Consider the following 18,508-nt stretch of genomic DNA (forward strand, 5'->3'; position numbering starts at 1 on the left):
CGCGCCGCCCGCCCGCCGCCGGCCCCGCTCCGCGCCTCCCCGCCGCCAGCATGTCGGTGGTGGGCATCGACCTGGGCTTCCAGAGCTGCTACGTCGCCGTGGCGCGCGCCGGCGGCATCGAGACCGTGGCCAACGAGTACAGCGACCGCAGCACGCCGTGAGTGAGGCCGCGCGCGAGGGCCGCCCTTTGTTGGGAGCGCGGCGCGGGGCCCTCGCCGCCCGGTCCTGCGTGTGCCGGGTGCTCCCGGGTATACCTGGTGTCCCCCGGGTATACCCGGTGTCCCCCGGTGCTCCCGGGTATACCTGGTGTCCYCCGGGTGTCCCCGGGTGCCCTGCCCCAGAGCTGGGCGGGAGGAGACAGGGAGCAGAGCCGGTTCCTGCTCCCTCAGGGAGGCCCCGGGACCTGAGCTAGTTCCTGCGCTTCTGCGGTCCTGACCTACCCGGGGCAGAGCTCGGGGAGGCTGCCCRGCCACTTCTCTGTGGATTATGTCTATTTATCTTCAGTACCGATCCTCAAAACCRTGAATTTTTGAGTACTAGACTTCTTGAAACTCGAATGAAATTGGTCTCCGGATTCATAAGTTGCTGGGGTGGAGGAAAGAAATGTGAAGGTGCTGGGCAGCCCTGGAAAAGCCCCTGACTAATACTGCAACTCGCTGATGAATTTGGGCTTGAAGGGTGCTGCATTTTATCATGAATTTTAACTGTGTTTACATAAACTGGCTTCCTAACGCACTTCCAAAGAACAGCTTGTGCTGCTTATCTTCAATAAGCATCTTTTTCTGATAAAAAAGTGAAGGGAAACTGAGGTACAAGTGCTCTGAGAATGAGTAGCAGAGGCAGATACAGGAGAAGGAGCTTGTAGTGCATCAAATCTGGAGATGAGCTACTTGGAAAAGTTGRTTTTAAAAGTCGTCTTGCAGTTATTACAATGCAGCACACCCTCATAGTAAAATAAATAACTATTCTGATGAGGTAACTGCATTGCCTAGMGTATTTTAGCCCTTTCCTATCTATTTAAAAACACCCGAAGCATGAAATGACCTTGCTTCTCACTAGATAATACCTCAGCTCTGTTTGCCTTCTGCTGTCTCCAAGCAGTGAATAAATGGAGAAAGGAATTTGTTAATTTAGTGCTGTATACCAGAGCGTGCACTCGCTTCTCAATGTGTATCTGCAGCGGTACTGAAGATGTGGTAGGTGGATGTGTTAAGAAAATTTTAAAGCCTTCCAGAGTAATTTTCTTAGAGCTGTGGGTATCTGTTGAGAGAGTTGAGATTCTACTCCATGTATCTGAAGTATGAGCACAAGCCTGACTCCCTGAAGGAGATTAGTTACACAAATGTGTTCTGACATGATCTTTTCCGTAAATAATTTAATTGGGAAAGGCTGAAGTGATTCAAACGGAGATTAAGTTCTGTTGGAAATGCTCATTTTGACCAAACTGATTCTTCTAATTACTGTTCTGAAGTGTGTGTGTGTATATAGATACACACACAAACCTGTATAAATAGATCTTTGTATACCCTATTGAATACACACAGAGAAAAAAATCTGAAATCATACAAATATGTACTAAAAATATTAATGACTTAAATGTCCATCTTGGAAACAAAGGCCTGGTTTAAAAAGTCAGTGCAGCAGTTATTAAAAGTYAGCCTTGGGGTGAGTCATGCAAGTTTTTGTGGCATATTTTCTGRAGAAATTATTTATGGTCAAGGTTAAGCATTATTTTATGCTTGGTGAGATACAAGTTTTGGGCAGGATTAGCGGATATAATTTAAGAAATTCTTTGCCTACGTAAGGATAAAGGTGTCTGGATTAATTGACAGCTTGTAAAACTAGTGCTGTTCTGTACAGACCAAAATTGCTCTCAGGATAAGGGTGTCTCCCAAGCACCTGTGAAGGGATGGGGGGAGCAAGTGTAAAGCAGTGCCTGCAGGTAGCTTAGTTCACATGTGTTAAGGAAGTTCAATATTCTGCCTAACTTCTACTTCATTAGACCTCTGGTGAGCTTTGCATTTGTATGTTTCTGTGCAAAATGTTAAGTTACTTATTCGCCTTGCGCTTAGATTGTGCAATACCTCCTTTTGTATTTTAATGGATTAGCTGTGGTGGTTTCTAGTTTGAACTGAACGGGCAGAAAATTCTTCCCCTTCCTCTGTGCTGGTTGCATTTTTGCTGCTCTGGTTCCCTGCACGGCCCTCCAGGGATTAGAGGAGAAGCCAGTGTTAACTTGACGGGGYGAGAGGAGAGGCAAGGCGGGTGCTGAGCGTGACCGTCCTGCCTGGGCAGTAGCTGCATCACTTCCACGACAGGGTAAAACTGCTTCCTTAGATCTCTTAAAGTTCTTGCAGGTTGAAACATTCACACTTACAATGGTGTGATTCATAGTTGTAGTGATTTTTGCAGTAAAGACAATTTTGGATGGGTTCATTGATTTGGGAGTTATTTGAAAAACTTCACCGCTGAGGTAGCAGGCTACAGTACAGCTGTTTGGCAGAGCATGTGTGCTCTAAAGCTGAGCAGGTGGCAGGCATGYTTAAGAAGAAAGCACATGCTTTTTTGGTTTTCTTCCCAGAATATAATGCAGAAGCCTGTGTTTTCTGGTGGCCCTCTCCAGACTGATTTCTACCTTGAGTTGTTAGTCTGGCGCTGCTGAAGGGTTCTGTGCTGRTTCAGAACCAGTGAATTGAGGCTGGTGGCCCATGAATTCAGCAGCGAAGTAGCTGGATGTTTTCTTTGCCGGGGAGAAAAATAGAACTTTTCCATTACAGCTGATGTCTTAATTTCTTTCTGAAGCCCGGGCTGAATAACTTTGTGACAAGCGTTCATTATGTTTTTGCTTATGCTCTACAGCTCTTGTTTCCTTAGTGTTGACCTTAGGGTCTACATAGCATAAACTTTCTTTTCATTAACTAACCTCTTCAACAATTGTTTTAAGTAAGAGTTATTCATCAATGTTTATTCTATTGCAATGTATGCTTTAGGGTGGACCTTGTTTTCATCTGTTAAGTGGTGAATAAATGATGAGTAGATATAGAAACAATGTGGCTCTACCACTTTGGCCTTCCGTTCTGTTTATGGCAATTTGTTTGATCATTTGCAAACTGCAGTCTAAATTAAAATCTCTTTTTTTGGGTAGCCCTGTGGCATAACCATGCTATAGAGCAGCTTCTTGACCTGCTGTGTGGAGTTCTACCTAATTATGTTGTTAAAATACACTTTATTAATAGTAACAAGTTGTTTATCTCAAAGCATTTATATTAATAGGTTTAGTCTTGAGGTATGAAGAATCTTGATTAGAGAGTAAGATGAAAAAAGGACTGTATTTAGCTTTGTTTTATGGCTCCTATGTTATTTTGTTAAATACATAAATCAAGAGGTTTGGTAGAACTAGAAGCTAGAACTTCTCCAGTTGTGTTTTATCTGTTTATTTCTTTAAACTACGAGCTATCAAAAAAGTAGCTAGGACTAAAGTGTGTTTTGCTTCTGTCACTTATATTTATTCAGTTTCAATAACTAATAAAATATCTCTGGTTAGCTGGCTGAGCTGTGCAGGTGGTTAATGAGATGAAATGTCTACCCAGTTATTTCTTAATAAGAATGTCTTAAGACTTCAAAAGTCGCGTGAATGAGCTGTTTCTTTTCAATGTAGTTTAAATCATAGTTTTCTTGACCTTAAAACTCAATGGGAAAGTCTTTTGATCAAAATCCAAGAAGATTGGAACTAAATTTCTTACAGTGCGTGACCAACTTTCTTAAAGAAGCAGAGGATGTTAAAATGTCTCCTGTTAAACAGAAGCATTTAGTATTGATGGACAAAAATGCCACATGATACTTCTAATGCAATGCAGTTTTAGCAGTCACTTGCTAGACTAGAATTTTTTTCTTCTTTTTGTAGATCATGTATAGCCTTTGGACCTAAGAATCGCTCAATTGGCGCTGCAGCTAAAAGCCAGGTGAGAGTATTACTTTGGTAAAAGCAACTACATGTCAAAAATCAGAGTTGCCCATTGTAACTGTTTCCCAGGGAAGATAGCAGACATCTTTGGGGCTTCTGCTGCCTGGTGTCCCCCTGAGCAGCTGAGCCCAATTCAGCTGTTCAACTTGGAAGGCTGCTTTGTCATCTTGGATAGAGATAAAAGGGTTATTAGTGTCTAGGAGCTTATTGTTGTACATAATAAATGTGCAAAAAACATTTTTTTGCCTGTCAAAACACGATGAATACTAGCATTATTTGCTTTGCAAATTTAAACTCTAAATCTTTGCAATACTCTTTAATCCTGTTGTACTGGTCCCAGTTTATATGTCTTACGACAGCGTTCAGTTGTGAGGTTTCATACAGTTCCATTAAATGAATAATTCCAAGGGAGAAATGGTATAAATGCAGTTTTCCTAAATTCTGTGGGATTCAGTTACAACCCAAATATCTTCCTTGAGGTTTCTTGCTCATATGTTGAGCTTCTGTTGTGTAGGTAGGTAAATATAATTTGAGGGCCAAGAGGAGACTTAGTTGTTTTGTCCTGCTCGTGACGTTTGTGTCCTGCTGTCTTGTATCTTGTGTCCCTGTGAAACACCTATAAAACAATTTCTTTTAAAGTCCTCTACAGGAAGTGACTTTTCAAATGCTCGCTTTTTCTTAGCCTAAAATACCTAGAGATGTGTGAAGATTCAGTATCTAGAATGCAAAAAAGATGGACACAACTATGTTATGCAAGAACAGAAGAACTGTGCTAGAACTAAATGCAGATGTTTTTCTGGAGTTGAGTGTCTGCTTAGCTTAAAGAAATTCATTGGTACAGAGATCCAGTAGAGATGAGGTATGTCCTGCAAAATAAACTTAGAGAAAATCAAAACAAGGTTATTTAGGATAAAGACATTTGGTTGAATCCCCGGTAAGCAGTACATGGTACAACACTTGCCTGCTTTGTCTGTTACTTTGATTTTTTTTCAGTATTTTCTTGCCCTAATGTAAATTAATTAAATTTACATGCAGTATTTGAAAATAAATTAGAAACTGACTTAATTTTTCCATTGAGCTAATTTCTGCTATTAATGCAAGCCAATGCACTTGAATTCAAGTTGGCAGTAATCTCTGCTTACTTTAAAATGTATTTATGACAAGCTCTTTGAGCAGCTATTTAAGTTTACCTATATGTCATCTGGTCACATGCATCTGATGCACCTGAAGTGGAGTTTGCATCAATATGGTACTTGCACCCACTGAATTAGAGGCTGTGAGGCAGTAGAAGGGTAGGATACTAGGAAAGAGGTAAACGGGAAGGACATACTGCCAAAATATTGGAAAGGTATGTTACATCCAGCATTAAGGGGATTGTATGTTAGCTGATTTATGTTTTATATATTAAAACCTTGGCTCTATTTTGAGGTATGCATTTTAATCTCAAATTTCCTGTAGATAATCTAGGAGATCAGAAGGAAGTTGCTTTTTAGCAGCTGTTCTGATACTGTTAAGACACAAATGACAAAATCTTCTGGCAAGGAAAGCCTCAGAACAGAACTTCCCATTGTCTTGTTTGAAATTGAGATGTTCCCTTGCCATCTTGTATTAAAGACTTCTTTTCCTCTAGGTTATTTCAAATGCAAAGAATACAGTACAAAGTTTTAAAAGATTTCATGGTCGTGCATTCTCAGATCCCTTTGTTCAAGCTGAAAAAGCAAACCTTGCGTACGAACTTGTCCAGCTGCCAACAGGCTCGACAGGCATCAAGGTAAGACTGGCATATTTGAAAAAGAACCAGAGGAGAAACTGGTAAAGATTTCGGTTTTATCTCTGTTTTGAATCTGCTGGCTCTAGGTGCTGGTTCTGTTCTTTTGTGAACAAAATAACCTTAACTAGGGAGACACCTGGGGAGAGCATCTGCATTAGGCAGGAGACCGATTTTGCCCAATTATAAGAGACTTTTTTTTTTTCTCTCAGAAAGCCAGTCTCGCACAAATTTTGCTGTAGCAGTGCTTTTCTGCCCTCCATGGTGATTTTGGGAGACGGACACTTGACAAGTGTATTTTATTGAGCTTCTGCCCTGATACTGCAAAGTGTGAGGGATTTACTTAGTACTTCAGCTAAAATGTTTTTTAAAAAGTATTTTCGCAGCAGTCCCAACTGAATTTCTCATTTGGSATTGGGTGAGTGACTTTTTAGAGAGCAGTTGGGAGGAAGGTGTGATAGGTCCTGTCCAGCATTCAGTATTTGGAGGAAATCTGTGTCCGGAGAAGCTTTGTATAAATGAATTCCCAACTGTGTTTTCCAGCACTTATTATAGACCTTGTAAACTGCTGTGCACAAACTAAGCTCTCAGAGCAAAAGTTGTGTAAAAATGTATTTACTTTCAGGAAAGAAATCCATCTTGCTTATGTTTCTTATGCTTGCTGCACATTGCTTTTATCATAGTGCGATTGATATATTTTATATATAATATATACTCACACACATACTGCACATACTTTATTTAAGGTCATGTACATGGAAGAAGAAAGAAACTTTACTGTTGAGCAGGTGACAGGAATGCTCCTTACCAAATTAAAAGAGACTGCTGAGAATGCACTTAAGAAGCCTGTTGTTGACTGTGTTGTTTCTGTAAGTATGTGATAATAGTTATGCTGTAACATAGTTGGGTTAGTATCATAAATTGAAAGGCTTTATGACAGTAGCATTAAATTGCCTACTAAATCTCAAATATTCAGGTCTTTAACCTGTCTACGTAAAACTGTTACTGAAATCTCTTCCTGAAAACTAGGTTTACTTTACTAATGGTAAAAATATCTTAAATTGCTGCTAATTAGCAATTCATATTTGCTAGATGACTAAAAAGTGGCTTTCACTCTAAAATGCAGGAAAAGGAATTGCCTAAAAAGGCGAGGGGAAGGGAAGGCTATTTTTCTCTTCTTTTGGAGTTGAAAATAAAAAAACTCTTGAGACTACCTACTCTGTATAATTGTGCTCTAAACTGATTCTGTGTACTTGTCTGTTTGCTCTAGGTGGCTTTTCTGAAAGTTAATATCAGCTCTTTGATCTTCTTGTAGGTTCCCTGTTTCTATACAGATGCAGAAAGGAGATCTGTGATGGATGCTACACAGATTGCTGGTCTCAACTGCCTGAGGCTAATAAATGAAACAACTGCAGGTTGTTCCTTTCTTTCCCTCCATGTCAATCACTTAATTTTGTAGTTTTAAGGGCTTTTAATCAGCACTGACTTGTGTTGCCTGGAATTACTGCTAGTTTTAGAAATGGGATTGGTTGCTCTTAGAGTTTCTTAAGCCACAATCTGTTTTCTCTTGTTTTACAGAAGCTTTTATAAAAACGTTCCTTCAGTATCCTGGTTTTCATGCAGCTACTCTCTGGACTACGAGACTAATGTTTAATGGTCTTCCATGTTGGACTATTATTAGGACTTTTATTCTAAGAGTAGCAAATTCTACAGCTTGAAAAATAAAATGAAATATTAGTAATTATTTTTACTGTTATAGCAGTAATTGGGGGGGAAAAAAATACCAGGGAAAGAATGCACCAAATATCAAATATCTTGTTTCTGTGTAGTTGCCCTTGCATATGGAATCTATAAACAAGACCTGCCTGCCTTAGAAGAGAAGCCGAGAAATGTTGTGTTTGTGGATATGGGGCATTCTGCATATCAAGTTTCTGTTTGCGCATTCAACAAAGGAAAACTGAAGGTAAACAATTGTTACTATCTTTTAATTGCCACTAAAAAATTAATCAGTACTTACATGGTCTATGACAGGAAGCTTGTGCACAGACAGCTTTTTTCAACTTTCTCTGGATTTATTAGTAGAGCAGAGAACTAGAGCGCTTTAGTGATGTGTGTAGGAAACAAACATGCCTTAATTGGCATACTTGTGGCAAGAAAACCTGCTATGATCTCTGACTGGATGCTGTTCAAAAAAAAAAAAAGGCAAGTGTTATGGCAGGAATTCCTAGAATGTGTGAAACATTTTACCACTCACTATGGTACTCATGTAAAAGTCCTAAGGCATTCGTAACTTTTACAGGATGAAGTAATTAAGTTTATATTAAATCTCTAAAAGAAGGGCGAGTTGTCYGAATACTGCTCTTTCCAGCAAGTACTAGAATTGCCTAGTTAGCATTTTGTCAGGAGATAGAGTAAACTTTTCTGCAGTTCCAGTATTTTTTTTCTCTTAATTAGCTAAAGAAATATAAAAYATAGGTTAGTGAAATAAGAGAAGGCAGGTCCTGAAAACCTTAGTTTTGTGTGTGTGTTTTTTCTTTGTTTTTGTTCTTATGAGTAAATTTAGTCTAGGTTATCTCTCTGGTTTTTGAAGTTATCAATACCATAGAAGTGTTGAAGAATTATGTTCAATTCTCAACAGCAGTACTTAAGTGCCTTGCCATCCAACACTGCAGGCAGTGTAGAAACCAAGCTTAGTCCAAGAAGATATCGAGTAATGTGGCACTTCACATCTGTTTCTAACAAAAACCGAGTTCATAACGTGGTGAAAGAGGGTCAGATTAGATATATGGGCTGCAGATTTTCCTTGTAGATAATTCCTTCATGACAAATTAACACCTATTTCTTAGGAGTTAAGCACACTTATTCTCTAGTTTTATTTTTAGCTCTACATAAGCATGTTCCACCCTTATGAGGCATTGAATATTAAGCTGGGATATAATTCAAACTGACAGTGGCCAAGCAGGGCTTGGAAACTCTGATGGTCCACTCATAGCAAGTTATCGAACAGACCGTGTTGCTCGGCCCAGCCAAGTTGTCTTCATCTTTTTAAAGACTTCTCTTAATGATAGAACACTGGGTACCCAGTTTCCTTTTTAGCATTTGAGATGGCAAATTCTTTTCCAAGAATTGTAGCTTATTCTAGTTGCATGTGCCAGAAAGAAAAAATAATCATTCATGAAGAGAGGTTTACTATTTTTGTAGCTATTAAAATTTGTCTGTTAATGCTGATTCTCCTGCTCCAGCAGCATTTTGAACATAACTTCTCTAACACCAGCTACAAAAGCTGTAGGATAATTGTGGTTTAAATGCCATAAGCTTTTGAAAAAGTGAGGTATCCTTCCACATCTGTCTAACTGTTACTCTAGCTACCATTCATGTAAAAGATCAGATGTAAGTAAGCATGATGTAATTGCTACTTAGGTTGCCTTGAAACATAAGAATAGCCTAATTCTTGCCAGTAGTATCAGATATGTGAAATATGGATGTAGGGTATAGCTTTGAGGATGGGCTGGAATTCTAGACAGGGTTCATCAAAAGACCTTTGCCAGAGTTGGCAAGGGCAGAAAAATTTCTTCAGTGCTTCTTGGTTTTATTTCTTGATTTTATTGCCCCAGTATAATTCTTCCTSTGTAGTAATGTTGCAGTACATTTATATAGAACTTTAAGACTAAAATATATCTTCCAAAGAGGGGCTTGATACTAGCTGCTGATAGGTTTCACTGAAGTAATGACTGTGCTATTACTGAAGAGTTTGACCTTTTTTAAAGGTTCTTGCTACATCATTTGACACAACGCTTGGAGGCAGGAAGTTTGACGAGATGTTAGTTGAATACTTCTGTGAAGAGTTTGGAAAGAAATATAAACTAGACATCAAGTCAAAGATCCGTGCCTTGTTGAGACTGTACCAGGAGTGTGAAAAACTGAAAAAACTGATGAGTGCTAACGCCTCTGATCTGCCAATGAACATAGAATGCTTCATGAACGACATAGATGTCTCTGGAACCATGAACAGGTAATGGTCATATTCTTCGTAACAGTGAATTTTAGAACCCACTTTATTCAAGTCACTTCAGCCAGGAGAGAAATGTATTAAATACAGGTGCTTAGTGCTGGAGTGGGGAGGGAAGTGTAAGAAGAGCCTGTGGAGGGGGTACTGTTCAAAATGATAATGTTTAGAAACCCATTAGTGCTCTTGCCTTTGGAGAAAGAGCAGTTGATGGTCTAGGGATGCCTGGGATACTGGAGCCAAGTTAGAGCATACTGAATAAGTGCAGAGGCAGATTAGAGAGAAGTAATAGTCCAGAGCCAACACTGCACTCTTTCAGTTATGGAGCTCCCTTSTATTTGCAGTTTTAACTTACAGTAGGCTATCTCTTTATTCATGGCTTCCGTCAACAGAAGCAAATTTTTAGAGATGTGTGATGGTCTTCTTGCAAGAGTCGAGCCGCCCCTTCGCAGTGTGCTGGAACAAGCCAGTAAGTGTGTCTGCATTCTGTATCCTGAACGCAGAAATGCATCCTTAATGCAGGCTTTCCGTGGATGTTGGTGAAACTTTAGCAGATTGACTAGTACAGTTAATTTCCTTTGCTTAGCAAACTTTCTGAAACTATCACACAAGCTAAGATCTGAATTTCTTGTTGCTCAAATTCTTAAATTAGAGAACAAGCTTAATGTTTAGTCTGGTATAATCTTGTTAGCATATTCATGCAAAACTGAATTTTAATCTATAAAAACTGTCTGACTCCTTCCTAGAGTTAAAGAAGGAGGATATTTATGCAGTAGAAATAGTTGGTGGTACCACAAGAATTCCTGCTGTAAAAGAGAAGATCAGTAAATTTTTTGGCAAAGAAGTCAGTACGACTTTGAATGCAGATGAGGCTGTTGCACGAGGTTGTGCACTGCAGGTAAGGAAAAATTACAGAAGGTGCTGCTGTGCTTTAGCTGTGAATACTCTTAGTGAAGTCCGCTAACGTTTTGGCTGAAGACCGCTATCAAGTGACAAGAAAAGCACTTCCAGTGTATTTTAGAGCAGATTTCAGTAAACTTTGGGAGCATGGTTGGAAGACCACAAATGGCTGGTTTCTGAATGATTCTTTTGTGCTGTTTTGCCTAAGCCAAATCAGCGCAGAAGTGAGTTTGTTATTGTGAAGCATGTGCTCTGCTGCTACTGTAGCTGGAAACTAGCAGTCTGGTAACATTCATGTGATGGGGCTTCCACCTGCAGGCTCCTGTGCCTAGGTTAAAGAGTAAAACAGGATATTATAGAATTACTGCTGATAAGCTTATCATATGTCAGTTGCTTAATTGCATGGAAAAAAATGAAATATTGACAAAGCTAGTGTGGCTAGCATTGATTCAGAAGCACTGCTCAATGAGGGATGTAAAGGCTTGAGCCTTGTAAATATTCTGCATAGTTCCTAGCTGTAACATCTTTCAAGTGCACCTTAATTTTGCTCTTGTCACCTTGTTTTTCTCCTTCAAGGGCTTAATATATGCTTATGTGCTTATTGCTGTGTGCCATAGTGATACAAGCCAGTTACTAGACACTGCTCAAAGGGACCTTTGTCTGACAGTGTGGGGGTGGCGCTGGGGGGACTAGTGCTKTGTCACTCTTAACTTTAATTGGGACTTATGGATTTCTTATGTTGTCACCAAATCAAAAGTAGTTGAAACATAGAAGCAGTTTGTTGTTCAGTTGGCTAAATTAGAAGTTGTGCATTTCCATTTTTGGACTGAGCAGCTGATTGCACCTTCATGAGGGGGAAGAGTTCATATAGGCTCCTGATCTTTACTGTGCAGTTCCCAAGTCCATCAGTTATTAGACACCTTTAACCTGAGTATGCCTACATGTTAAACGGATGAAATACTTCAGCAAAACGCGCAGTTACTATTCACCCAAAGTTTCAGTTCTTATAATAAGAATGTCTTCTGCTCTTCCAGTGTGCCATTTTATCCCCGGCTTTCAAAGTACGAGAATTTTCTATCACAGACCTAACACCATATCCTATTTCGTTACGATGGAATTCACCAGCAGAAGAGGGGTTAAGGTAAAAATAAATTSTGATAATTCTACTTTTTGCATGATTACATGCAGCTTAAACTGCAGATAACTAGATAGTGGTTTTGGAACAGTACCCATTTATAAATGCAAATTCTGATAGTTTGCCTGTCTTAAGTTAGTGACAGTAAAAAGCCAAGCCAATACAAGATCAACATTTGGAAACTTTTACTTTCTATATAACTACTGCTCTTATGGATATAACTTAGGAGATTTTTTTTTGTCACTTACTGCTGTATCTTAAGGAAAAGCTCTATGTAAGCATATTCTGTGTTTATCTTGTGTCATACTAAATGTTTGTTTACATACTGAACATCTGCAGATAAGTGCCCTGCTCTCTTGCAGTGACTGTGAGGTCTTTCCCAAGAATCACACCGCTCCCTTCTCTAAGGTGCTCACCTTCTACAGGAAGGAACCTTTCACCCTTGAGGCGTACTACAGCTGTCCCAAGGAACTGCCTTACCCAGACCCTGCAATAGGTAGTTAAGGCTGTTCTCTTTTTTTAAACATTTGTAATTGTGTATGTTTTTGGGGACTTCTTTGTAATTAGTCTAGAAAATGCCGCAAATGCTGTAGGAAGTGTTTCCTGAGACGTGGCTCTCCAGGTAAAATGAGCGGAGCAACGCAAAGCTTATGGACAAGTAGTCTATAAATAAAGAGAATTTCATTGTTTAAGCAAGCCTAGAAAGGGCGTCCTCAGAACTGTGCAGTCTCCTAGCAATTATTATTCTACCAATAACACCAGTTTTTATAGCATATCTTAGATATGGAAAATCCTGAGAACTATGTATTCTAGCATTTTTTAGTGAAAAGTCAAATTGTTTGAATAGAATTTAATATTCTCTGCATGCATTATAATCTGTTATGAGCAGTCATCAGGATTTCTTGATTTATATTAACCAACAGTATTTTTTTCGTAGCTCATTTCTTGGTTCAGAAGGTCACGCCCCAAACAGATGGATCCAGTTCAAAAGTCAAAGTGAAAGTTAGAGTCAATATTCATGGCATCTTCAGTGTTTCAAGTGCATCTTTAGTGGAGGTTCATAAATCAGATGAGAATGAGGAGCCTATGGAAACAGACCAGCATGCAAAAGAGGAAGAGGTAACAGTTATTTATTTCTACCTGGCAAATCACTGTAATGGTTAAGCACAATTGGCCAAGTTCTTGTCAGGTTCTGAAGCTTCTAGAAGGACTGAGTAAGCATTTTAAGGAACTAAAAATAAGATGTAGTTAAGTACAAATTGATACTGTGTTTGCTGTGTATGTTCTGAAACTAGGACTGAAATATGGATGAAATTCCTAGTCAGCTAGTAGTGATCTGTTGCTTCTCTGAGCAAAGACTAAAGCCTGCAGTGTACCACTTAAATAGTCTTAAGTTTTCATTCTATTTCTTCACATATGCCTTGTGTAAAAGAGATAGTGAATTGAGTCTTTGTGAATTTCAGAAAATGCAGGTAGACCAGGAGGAGCAGCAAAAGACTGAAGAACAACAGCAGGCCCAAGCTGAAAATAAGGCAGAGTCTGAAGAAATGGAGGTAACAACTGTATCTGCTGAAAACGCACAGTGCCTGAGCCCAACCATTGCTGTGGTCTGGAGGCTGAACTTGAATTTGAATAAACCTTGTTTTGTGTAGAGCTTAAAATACGTAAATAGCGTAAACCGATGCAGATGTGTCAAGTGACCTAATAGTGGTTAAATTGGTGAATTCTCCTGTTTGTGGAGGGAATAATGAATTATTTTCAATAAGTGAAGTATGAGGGAAATGTCTCTTCGTGTGAGCACTAGCACCCTCATGAGTGTGGCAAGTGTGTTCAGAAAAGGCTACAAGATGTGTTATCTTCCTGACCTCAGTGTCAGAATCGTGTGTATATATATATATATATATATAGTAATGCTGTTTACGAGTGGGTGTAATTAGAGCAAGGGCCATTTCAGTAATACTTTTCTTATCAGTTTTGAAGGCTCAGCTTGAACTGACTGGTGATTGATGCTATTTTTACTTGGAATGTATTTCCTTAACACAGACTTCTCAGGCTGATTCAAAAGACAAGAAAGTGGATCAACCACCTCAAGCCAAGAAGGCTAAAGTAAAGACTACTACAGTGGACCTGCCCATTGAGAATCAGTTGGTGTGGCAGATAGGGAAAGATATGCTGAACTTATTCATTGAGAACGAGGTAAATTTGTGCTTTGTTTGCCTAAGTCAAAAGTTTTACTAGCAGAGCTCCAAGAATTCTCCTGTTCATTTAACATAGTTAATTGCCAAGGTTGGACAAGGAATGATGAAAAGGAAAAATATGCCTTTGTTTCTTCAGGCTAGACAACAGTGTCTTGTGGAGCTCAAATATATTATTCTATTAAGTGAGTGTTGTAGCTTGTCTATTGAAGGCGTGTGGTGCTTTGCAGCTGTAGGACACAAGACAGCTGGTTAACAGGATGATTTTTCAAAAATTTGTTGCAGTTGAGCTGCTTTGTGGTCACTAACATTATGGGGGATGATTCCTTAGCTGGGACAATTAGGTCTTTACCCTATTTCACCAATAGTAAACTGGAGTTAACTTCTGCTCATGTTGTCTGCTTTGAAATAGTCATTTAGGGAACTGTTCCAAGTCTTAGCCACGGCTTAGATTTGGCTTAAGCTATCAGGTACCAGGTATCTTGGTAACCAGTACTGAACAATTAGCTTTTTAGTTTACTAATCTGAGGACTTGTTCACAGGGTAAGATGATAATGCAGGATAAGCTAGAGAAGGAAAGGAATGATGCCAAGAATGCAGTGGAGGAGTATGTGTATGATATGAGAGACAAACTCTGCAGTATTTATGAGAAATTCGTGAGTGAAGATGTAAGTATTACTGGCTTGATTGTCTTCTAATACTTTTTCTTGCAACAAATGGTCATATTCTGTTGGTCTCTTTGCCAACCAGATATGTTTGAATGCCTGGTTATAGTTATTTTCAGAATTTAAAGTATGTAGTTGAAAAAAATATTTTTTAACCTCTCTGGCTATGAATATAACCTTCTAAGTGTGGACCAAATGAAAATTGGATGATATTCAGGGTACATTGTATGTTCTTCTCCCACAACAGTTGAAGCAACTGAAGTTCTCAGAGCGTGTTTTCATGTGGAAATAGCGAGCATGTGAGCGATCATTTTGAGGCAACCTATCTCACTTTGCCTAGAGAGTGTCTGCTATTACAGGACTTGTGCCAGCAAAGTGCCCTAGGTATCTAGATACCTGTGCCAGAGCTAAACTGGGTCAGGAAGTGAGATTCCCCGTGCCTTTGCTGGAGGTGGGTTTCACTCAGTCCTCAGTGTTGCTCATGTAGTAACGAGGCAAAGGGACAAATCGGTGAGAGAAACTGTGCGGTCCGAGCACAGCCAACCTGGAACACTGAGCCTCCAAGGTGGCTCTTCCTTAGGCCAGCCTTCCCAGTAAGCTGGACTGAAAGAAAGCAGTTCTGTCTGAAAAAATGTAACCCCTCACAAGAGTTCAAGTATCATTGAATACCATGTAATAAATTTTCACTGAAGTATTTATCTTGTATTGCTTCAGGATAGAAATAGTTTCACGCTGAAGCTGGAAGATACAGAAAACTGGCTTTATGAAGATGGCGAAGACCAACCCAAACAAATTTACATTGATAAATTAACAGAACTGAAGGTAAGTGTGTTAAGTTCTTTAGGAATATACTAAATCTGGAGCACTTCAGTTAAGCAGGGGGCTAGCTTGCCATTTCAAATTAGCGCTGATAAACCAATTAACCTGCTTAGTAAGTATGAAAAGAATAAACTWCCAATTTGTCTTGTGGCAAGACAAAGCAGGGTGAGACTTTTCCTCCTATAAGAGGAGAGCAGAGCACAACTTTCAAAGCTTAGCAATGCTCAGCAGTACTGTCGGAACTCGTAGTAGCACATTATGCTGCTGCTGTTTTTTGATATCTGTTATGTTTTTTTCAGACTCTGGGTCAACCTATTCAGGCAAGATTTCAAGAATCGGAAGAAAGACCAAAAGCCTTTGAGGACTTGGGAAAGCAAATTCAACAGTACATGAAAACTGTTCATGCCTTTAAAGCAAAGGTATTTCCATGCTTAACTTCAGGCAAATGCAAGGAATTGTTGCAAATCTAGTTTAGATTTTTTTTAAATAAGCTTCTTTCAGTGGAAGGCTGCTGACAACCTCCTGATTAGATTCTCAGTTCTCAGTGCGAATGGAATGTTAGTTGGAAAATCTGCTTTTAATCAGTTCTTGATTTCTTCATGAAGGAAAAATAGCTGCAGCAGTGGAACTTCAGTTCTGTGATTACAGAGCTGCAGGGGACCTGCCTAACTGCTCTGCTAAATAAAATAGCCCTCAGGGTAAATGGAACTACTGTTTCTAGTGTTTTGAAGTCAAAAGTTTGAGTGAAGAAATAAGCAGTTTAGATACTCTAAATAAATACTTACACAGTTCCTATTTTATTTGGCTGCTTCAGGATGAACAATATGACCATCTAGATGAAGCAGATATAGCAAAAGTGGAGAAGAGTGCAAATGAAGCTATGGAGTGGATGAATAACAAACTCAATCTTCAGAACAAGAGAAGTCTTACTTTGGACCCAGTTGTAAAAGCTAAAGAGATACAAGCCAAGACTAAAGTAAGTCTACATCTTTTGCTGCATTTCTGAGCATGACCATTTCGCAGCCTAGTTGTTTGGGCTGTGAGGTGACAAACGTGTAGTAAAAGAGCAGTGCTTGAGTAATATCAATTAAATGAGTAGTGGTGGAACATCAGTGTGCAGCTTGGAACATGCAGCTGATGCAGCCCCTGGTCGATAGGTTAAAGTACAGCAGCTGCTCGATGAAACGCTTCTAATGCTTCTGTTCTTGTGTTTTCTAGGAATTGACCAGTATTTGCAATCCTATAGTCACAAAACCAAAACCCAAGGTTGAACTCCCAAAGGAGGAGCAGAAACCAACSGAACAGAATGGACCAGTAGACGGGCAGGGCGACGCGAGCAGTGGGGCCCAGGCTGCTGAGGAGAGCGCTGCTGCAGCGGCCCCCGCAGCTCCGGAGAAGAAGCTCCCCGAGATGGACATTGACTAAACTTCAGAACTTGTTTATATTACTGCAAACTACAATAAAGCTTTAAGTTGTCAACTTTGTATGTTCTGAATACAAATGGAAGCCAGTGAATACCACAGGGCTCTTGGTAGTTTCTGAAGAGGCTTGGTCAGTGTCAGAACACTGAAGTAGCTTACTACTTGGTCAGAGAAGCTGTATCTTGCTATAATGATTGTATTTAGAAGTTTCTGGTATTCTTACTAACAGAAACGGCCATAAGCTGATCCTCTGTTTTTTAATCATCTTCATGCTGAGTCAGTCTTGTTCTAAAGAAGTGAGACAGCAAAAAATCTTTAAGTCTAACTTGCCACACTCTTGTTTCATTCACTTTTTCTTGTGGCTTACAGCAATGGTGCTTGTAGTGCCCTTTAATAACAAGGAAGGGAGGAGATGAGAGAGGGATTGCTCTTTCTAGAGCCTGGAGTCTTTTGTTTGCTTATTTTGATCTAGCCCTTGCTTTGTTGCTAACACCTACTTTAGATTTATTTTGACCTGGACTGAGTTGACAATATTTTATCTGCACTTGAGCAATTAATTGCTGCACAAGGTATGCAAAGTACTAGGTAGTACTGCSCTTATGTTATTTGTTAGCTGGTGCCCTCACGTCATGGATCGTGAGCTCCAGCTGTTACCTGGTATGTAGAATAGCGCCTGTCGGCTCTTGCAGATCAGGCTCTGGATGTGCYCTTAGCTCTGAACGTGTGTATTCCTGGCCAGCTCCCCAGCTAACCAGAGCATGTAAACCTCYCTAGTTCCCTTAGCCGCTTGTAGAAAGAATGAAGACTTGCCTCCCAGCTGCCTGCACCCACGGACGGATCTCACTGGTTCCCGCCTTGTGTAATGGAGGGTTATGCTTGCTTCCACAAGGCCTTCGTCTGAACTGCGTAMTACTTCAACCGATGACAAATTTGGCATTCTTCTATGAGCTTTACACAGTGATTTGCTTCTAGTATTGATTGTAATTAAACTTGCAAACGTTAATTTGTATGTGTTCAAGCCCCAACTTGAAGCACCCATTCAGATATTGCAAGAAATAAATGCACTGGATTCTCCTGGATTACCTTGCTCACCTGTTGATTATGAGGGAGGACGGCTGCAGCCCAACCTGCTGCTCWGTGGTCACATTTACAGCGGAGCAGCCCCTGCGTGGGGACAGAAAGGGCTGGGGGGCTGCCCGAGCCTCCCGGGCTGCTCTGGGAGGGTGTTCTGGGGGTGGGAGCAGGGTCGGTGCCTGAGCCCTTCGGGGCACTGTGAACCTCCACGTTTTCCCATCTCGCCTTTAGGCTTTCAAGCCGCGTTCCCCAGCCGGCTCTCAGGCAGGGGCTGCTCGGGGGCGGCTCTGCTCCCTGGCCGCTGGCGGGCCTGCTCASCCGGGCCTGCACTGAGCGCGGCCCCAGGCCTGGGCGCTGCAGCGGGGCCCGGCTCTGCTGCCGCCGCGCTCGCGGAGGGGAAGGGGAAGGGGAAGGGCGGCGTTTTCCCTTCTTGGGGCCGCTCCTTGTGCGGGAAGGGCCCTGGAGCGGCTCCTCGGGCCGGCGCGCTCGGCGGCGCCTCAGGGCGGCGGCCGTTATGGCCGTTACGGCCGTTAGGGCCCCGCCCCGCGGCGCGGCGGCCCC

General features: G+C 40.7%; 1 protein-coding gene across 3 annotated transcripts; it reads left to right on the forward strand.

Annotated features, from left to right (window-relative positions):
• Nucleotides 1–16: 16 nt before the first annotated feature.
• Nucleotides 17–17,646, forward strand: HSPA4 (heat shock protein family A (Hsp70) member 4). Of its 3 annotated transcripts, none has more exons than XM_026045389.1 (19): nt 17–157; nt 3,905–3,962; nt 5,595–5,735; nt 6,479–6,601; nt 7,048–7,147; nt 7,562–7,695; nt 9,500–9,744; nt 10,131–10,207; nt 10,485–10,636; nt 11,673–11,779; nt 12,136–12,269; nt 12,711–12,892; nt 13,237–13,335; nt 13,826–13,969; nt 14,511–14,636; nt 15,348–15,455; nt 15,752–15,871; nt 16,267–16,428; nt 16,671–17,646. In XM_026045389.1, exons 1-19 carry the CDS (start codon nt 51–53, stop codon nt 16,875–16,877), a joined length of 2,526 nt encoding a protein of 841 aa, XP_025901174.1. In that variant the 5' UTR covers nt 17–50; the 3' UTR covers nt 16,878–17,646. The 3 variants fall into 3 exon arrangements, with proteins under 3 accessions (XP_025901174.1, XP_025901170.1, XP_025901182.1); XM_026045385.1 differs by having other exon boundaries at nt 13,237–13,326; nt 13,817–13,969; XM_026045397.1 differs by lacking the exon at nt 17–157 and having other exon boundaries at nt 3,937–3,962; nt 5,659–5,735; nt 13,237–13,326; nt 13,817–13,969.
• Nucleotides 17,647–18,508: the final 862 nt, after the last annotated feature.

The sequence above is a fragment of the Nothoprocta perdicaria genome, unplaced genomic scaffold (genome assembly GCF_003342845.1).
Source record: "Nothoprocta perdicaria isolate Ctin4 unplaced genomic scaffold, notPer1 scaffold_107, whole genome shotgun sequence".
Classification (NCBI taxonomy): Eukaryota; Metazoa; Chordata; class Aves; order Tinamiformes; family Tinamidae; genus Nothoprocta; species Nothoprocta perdicaria.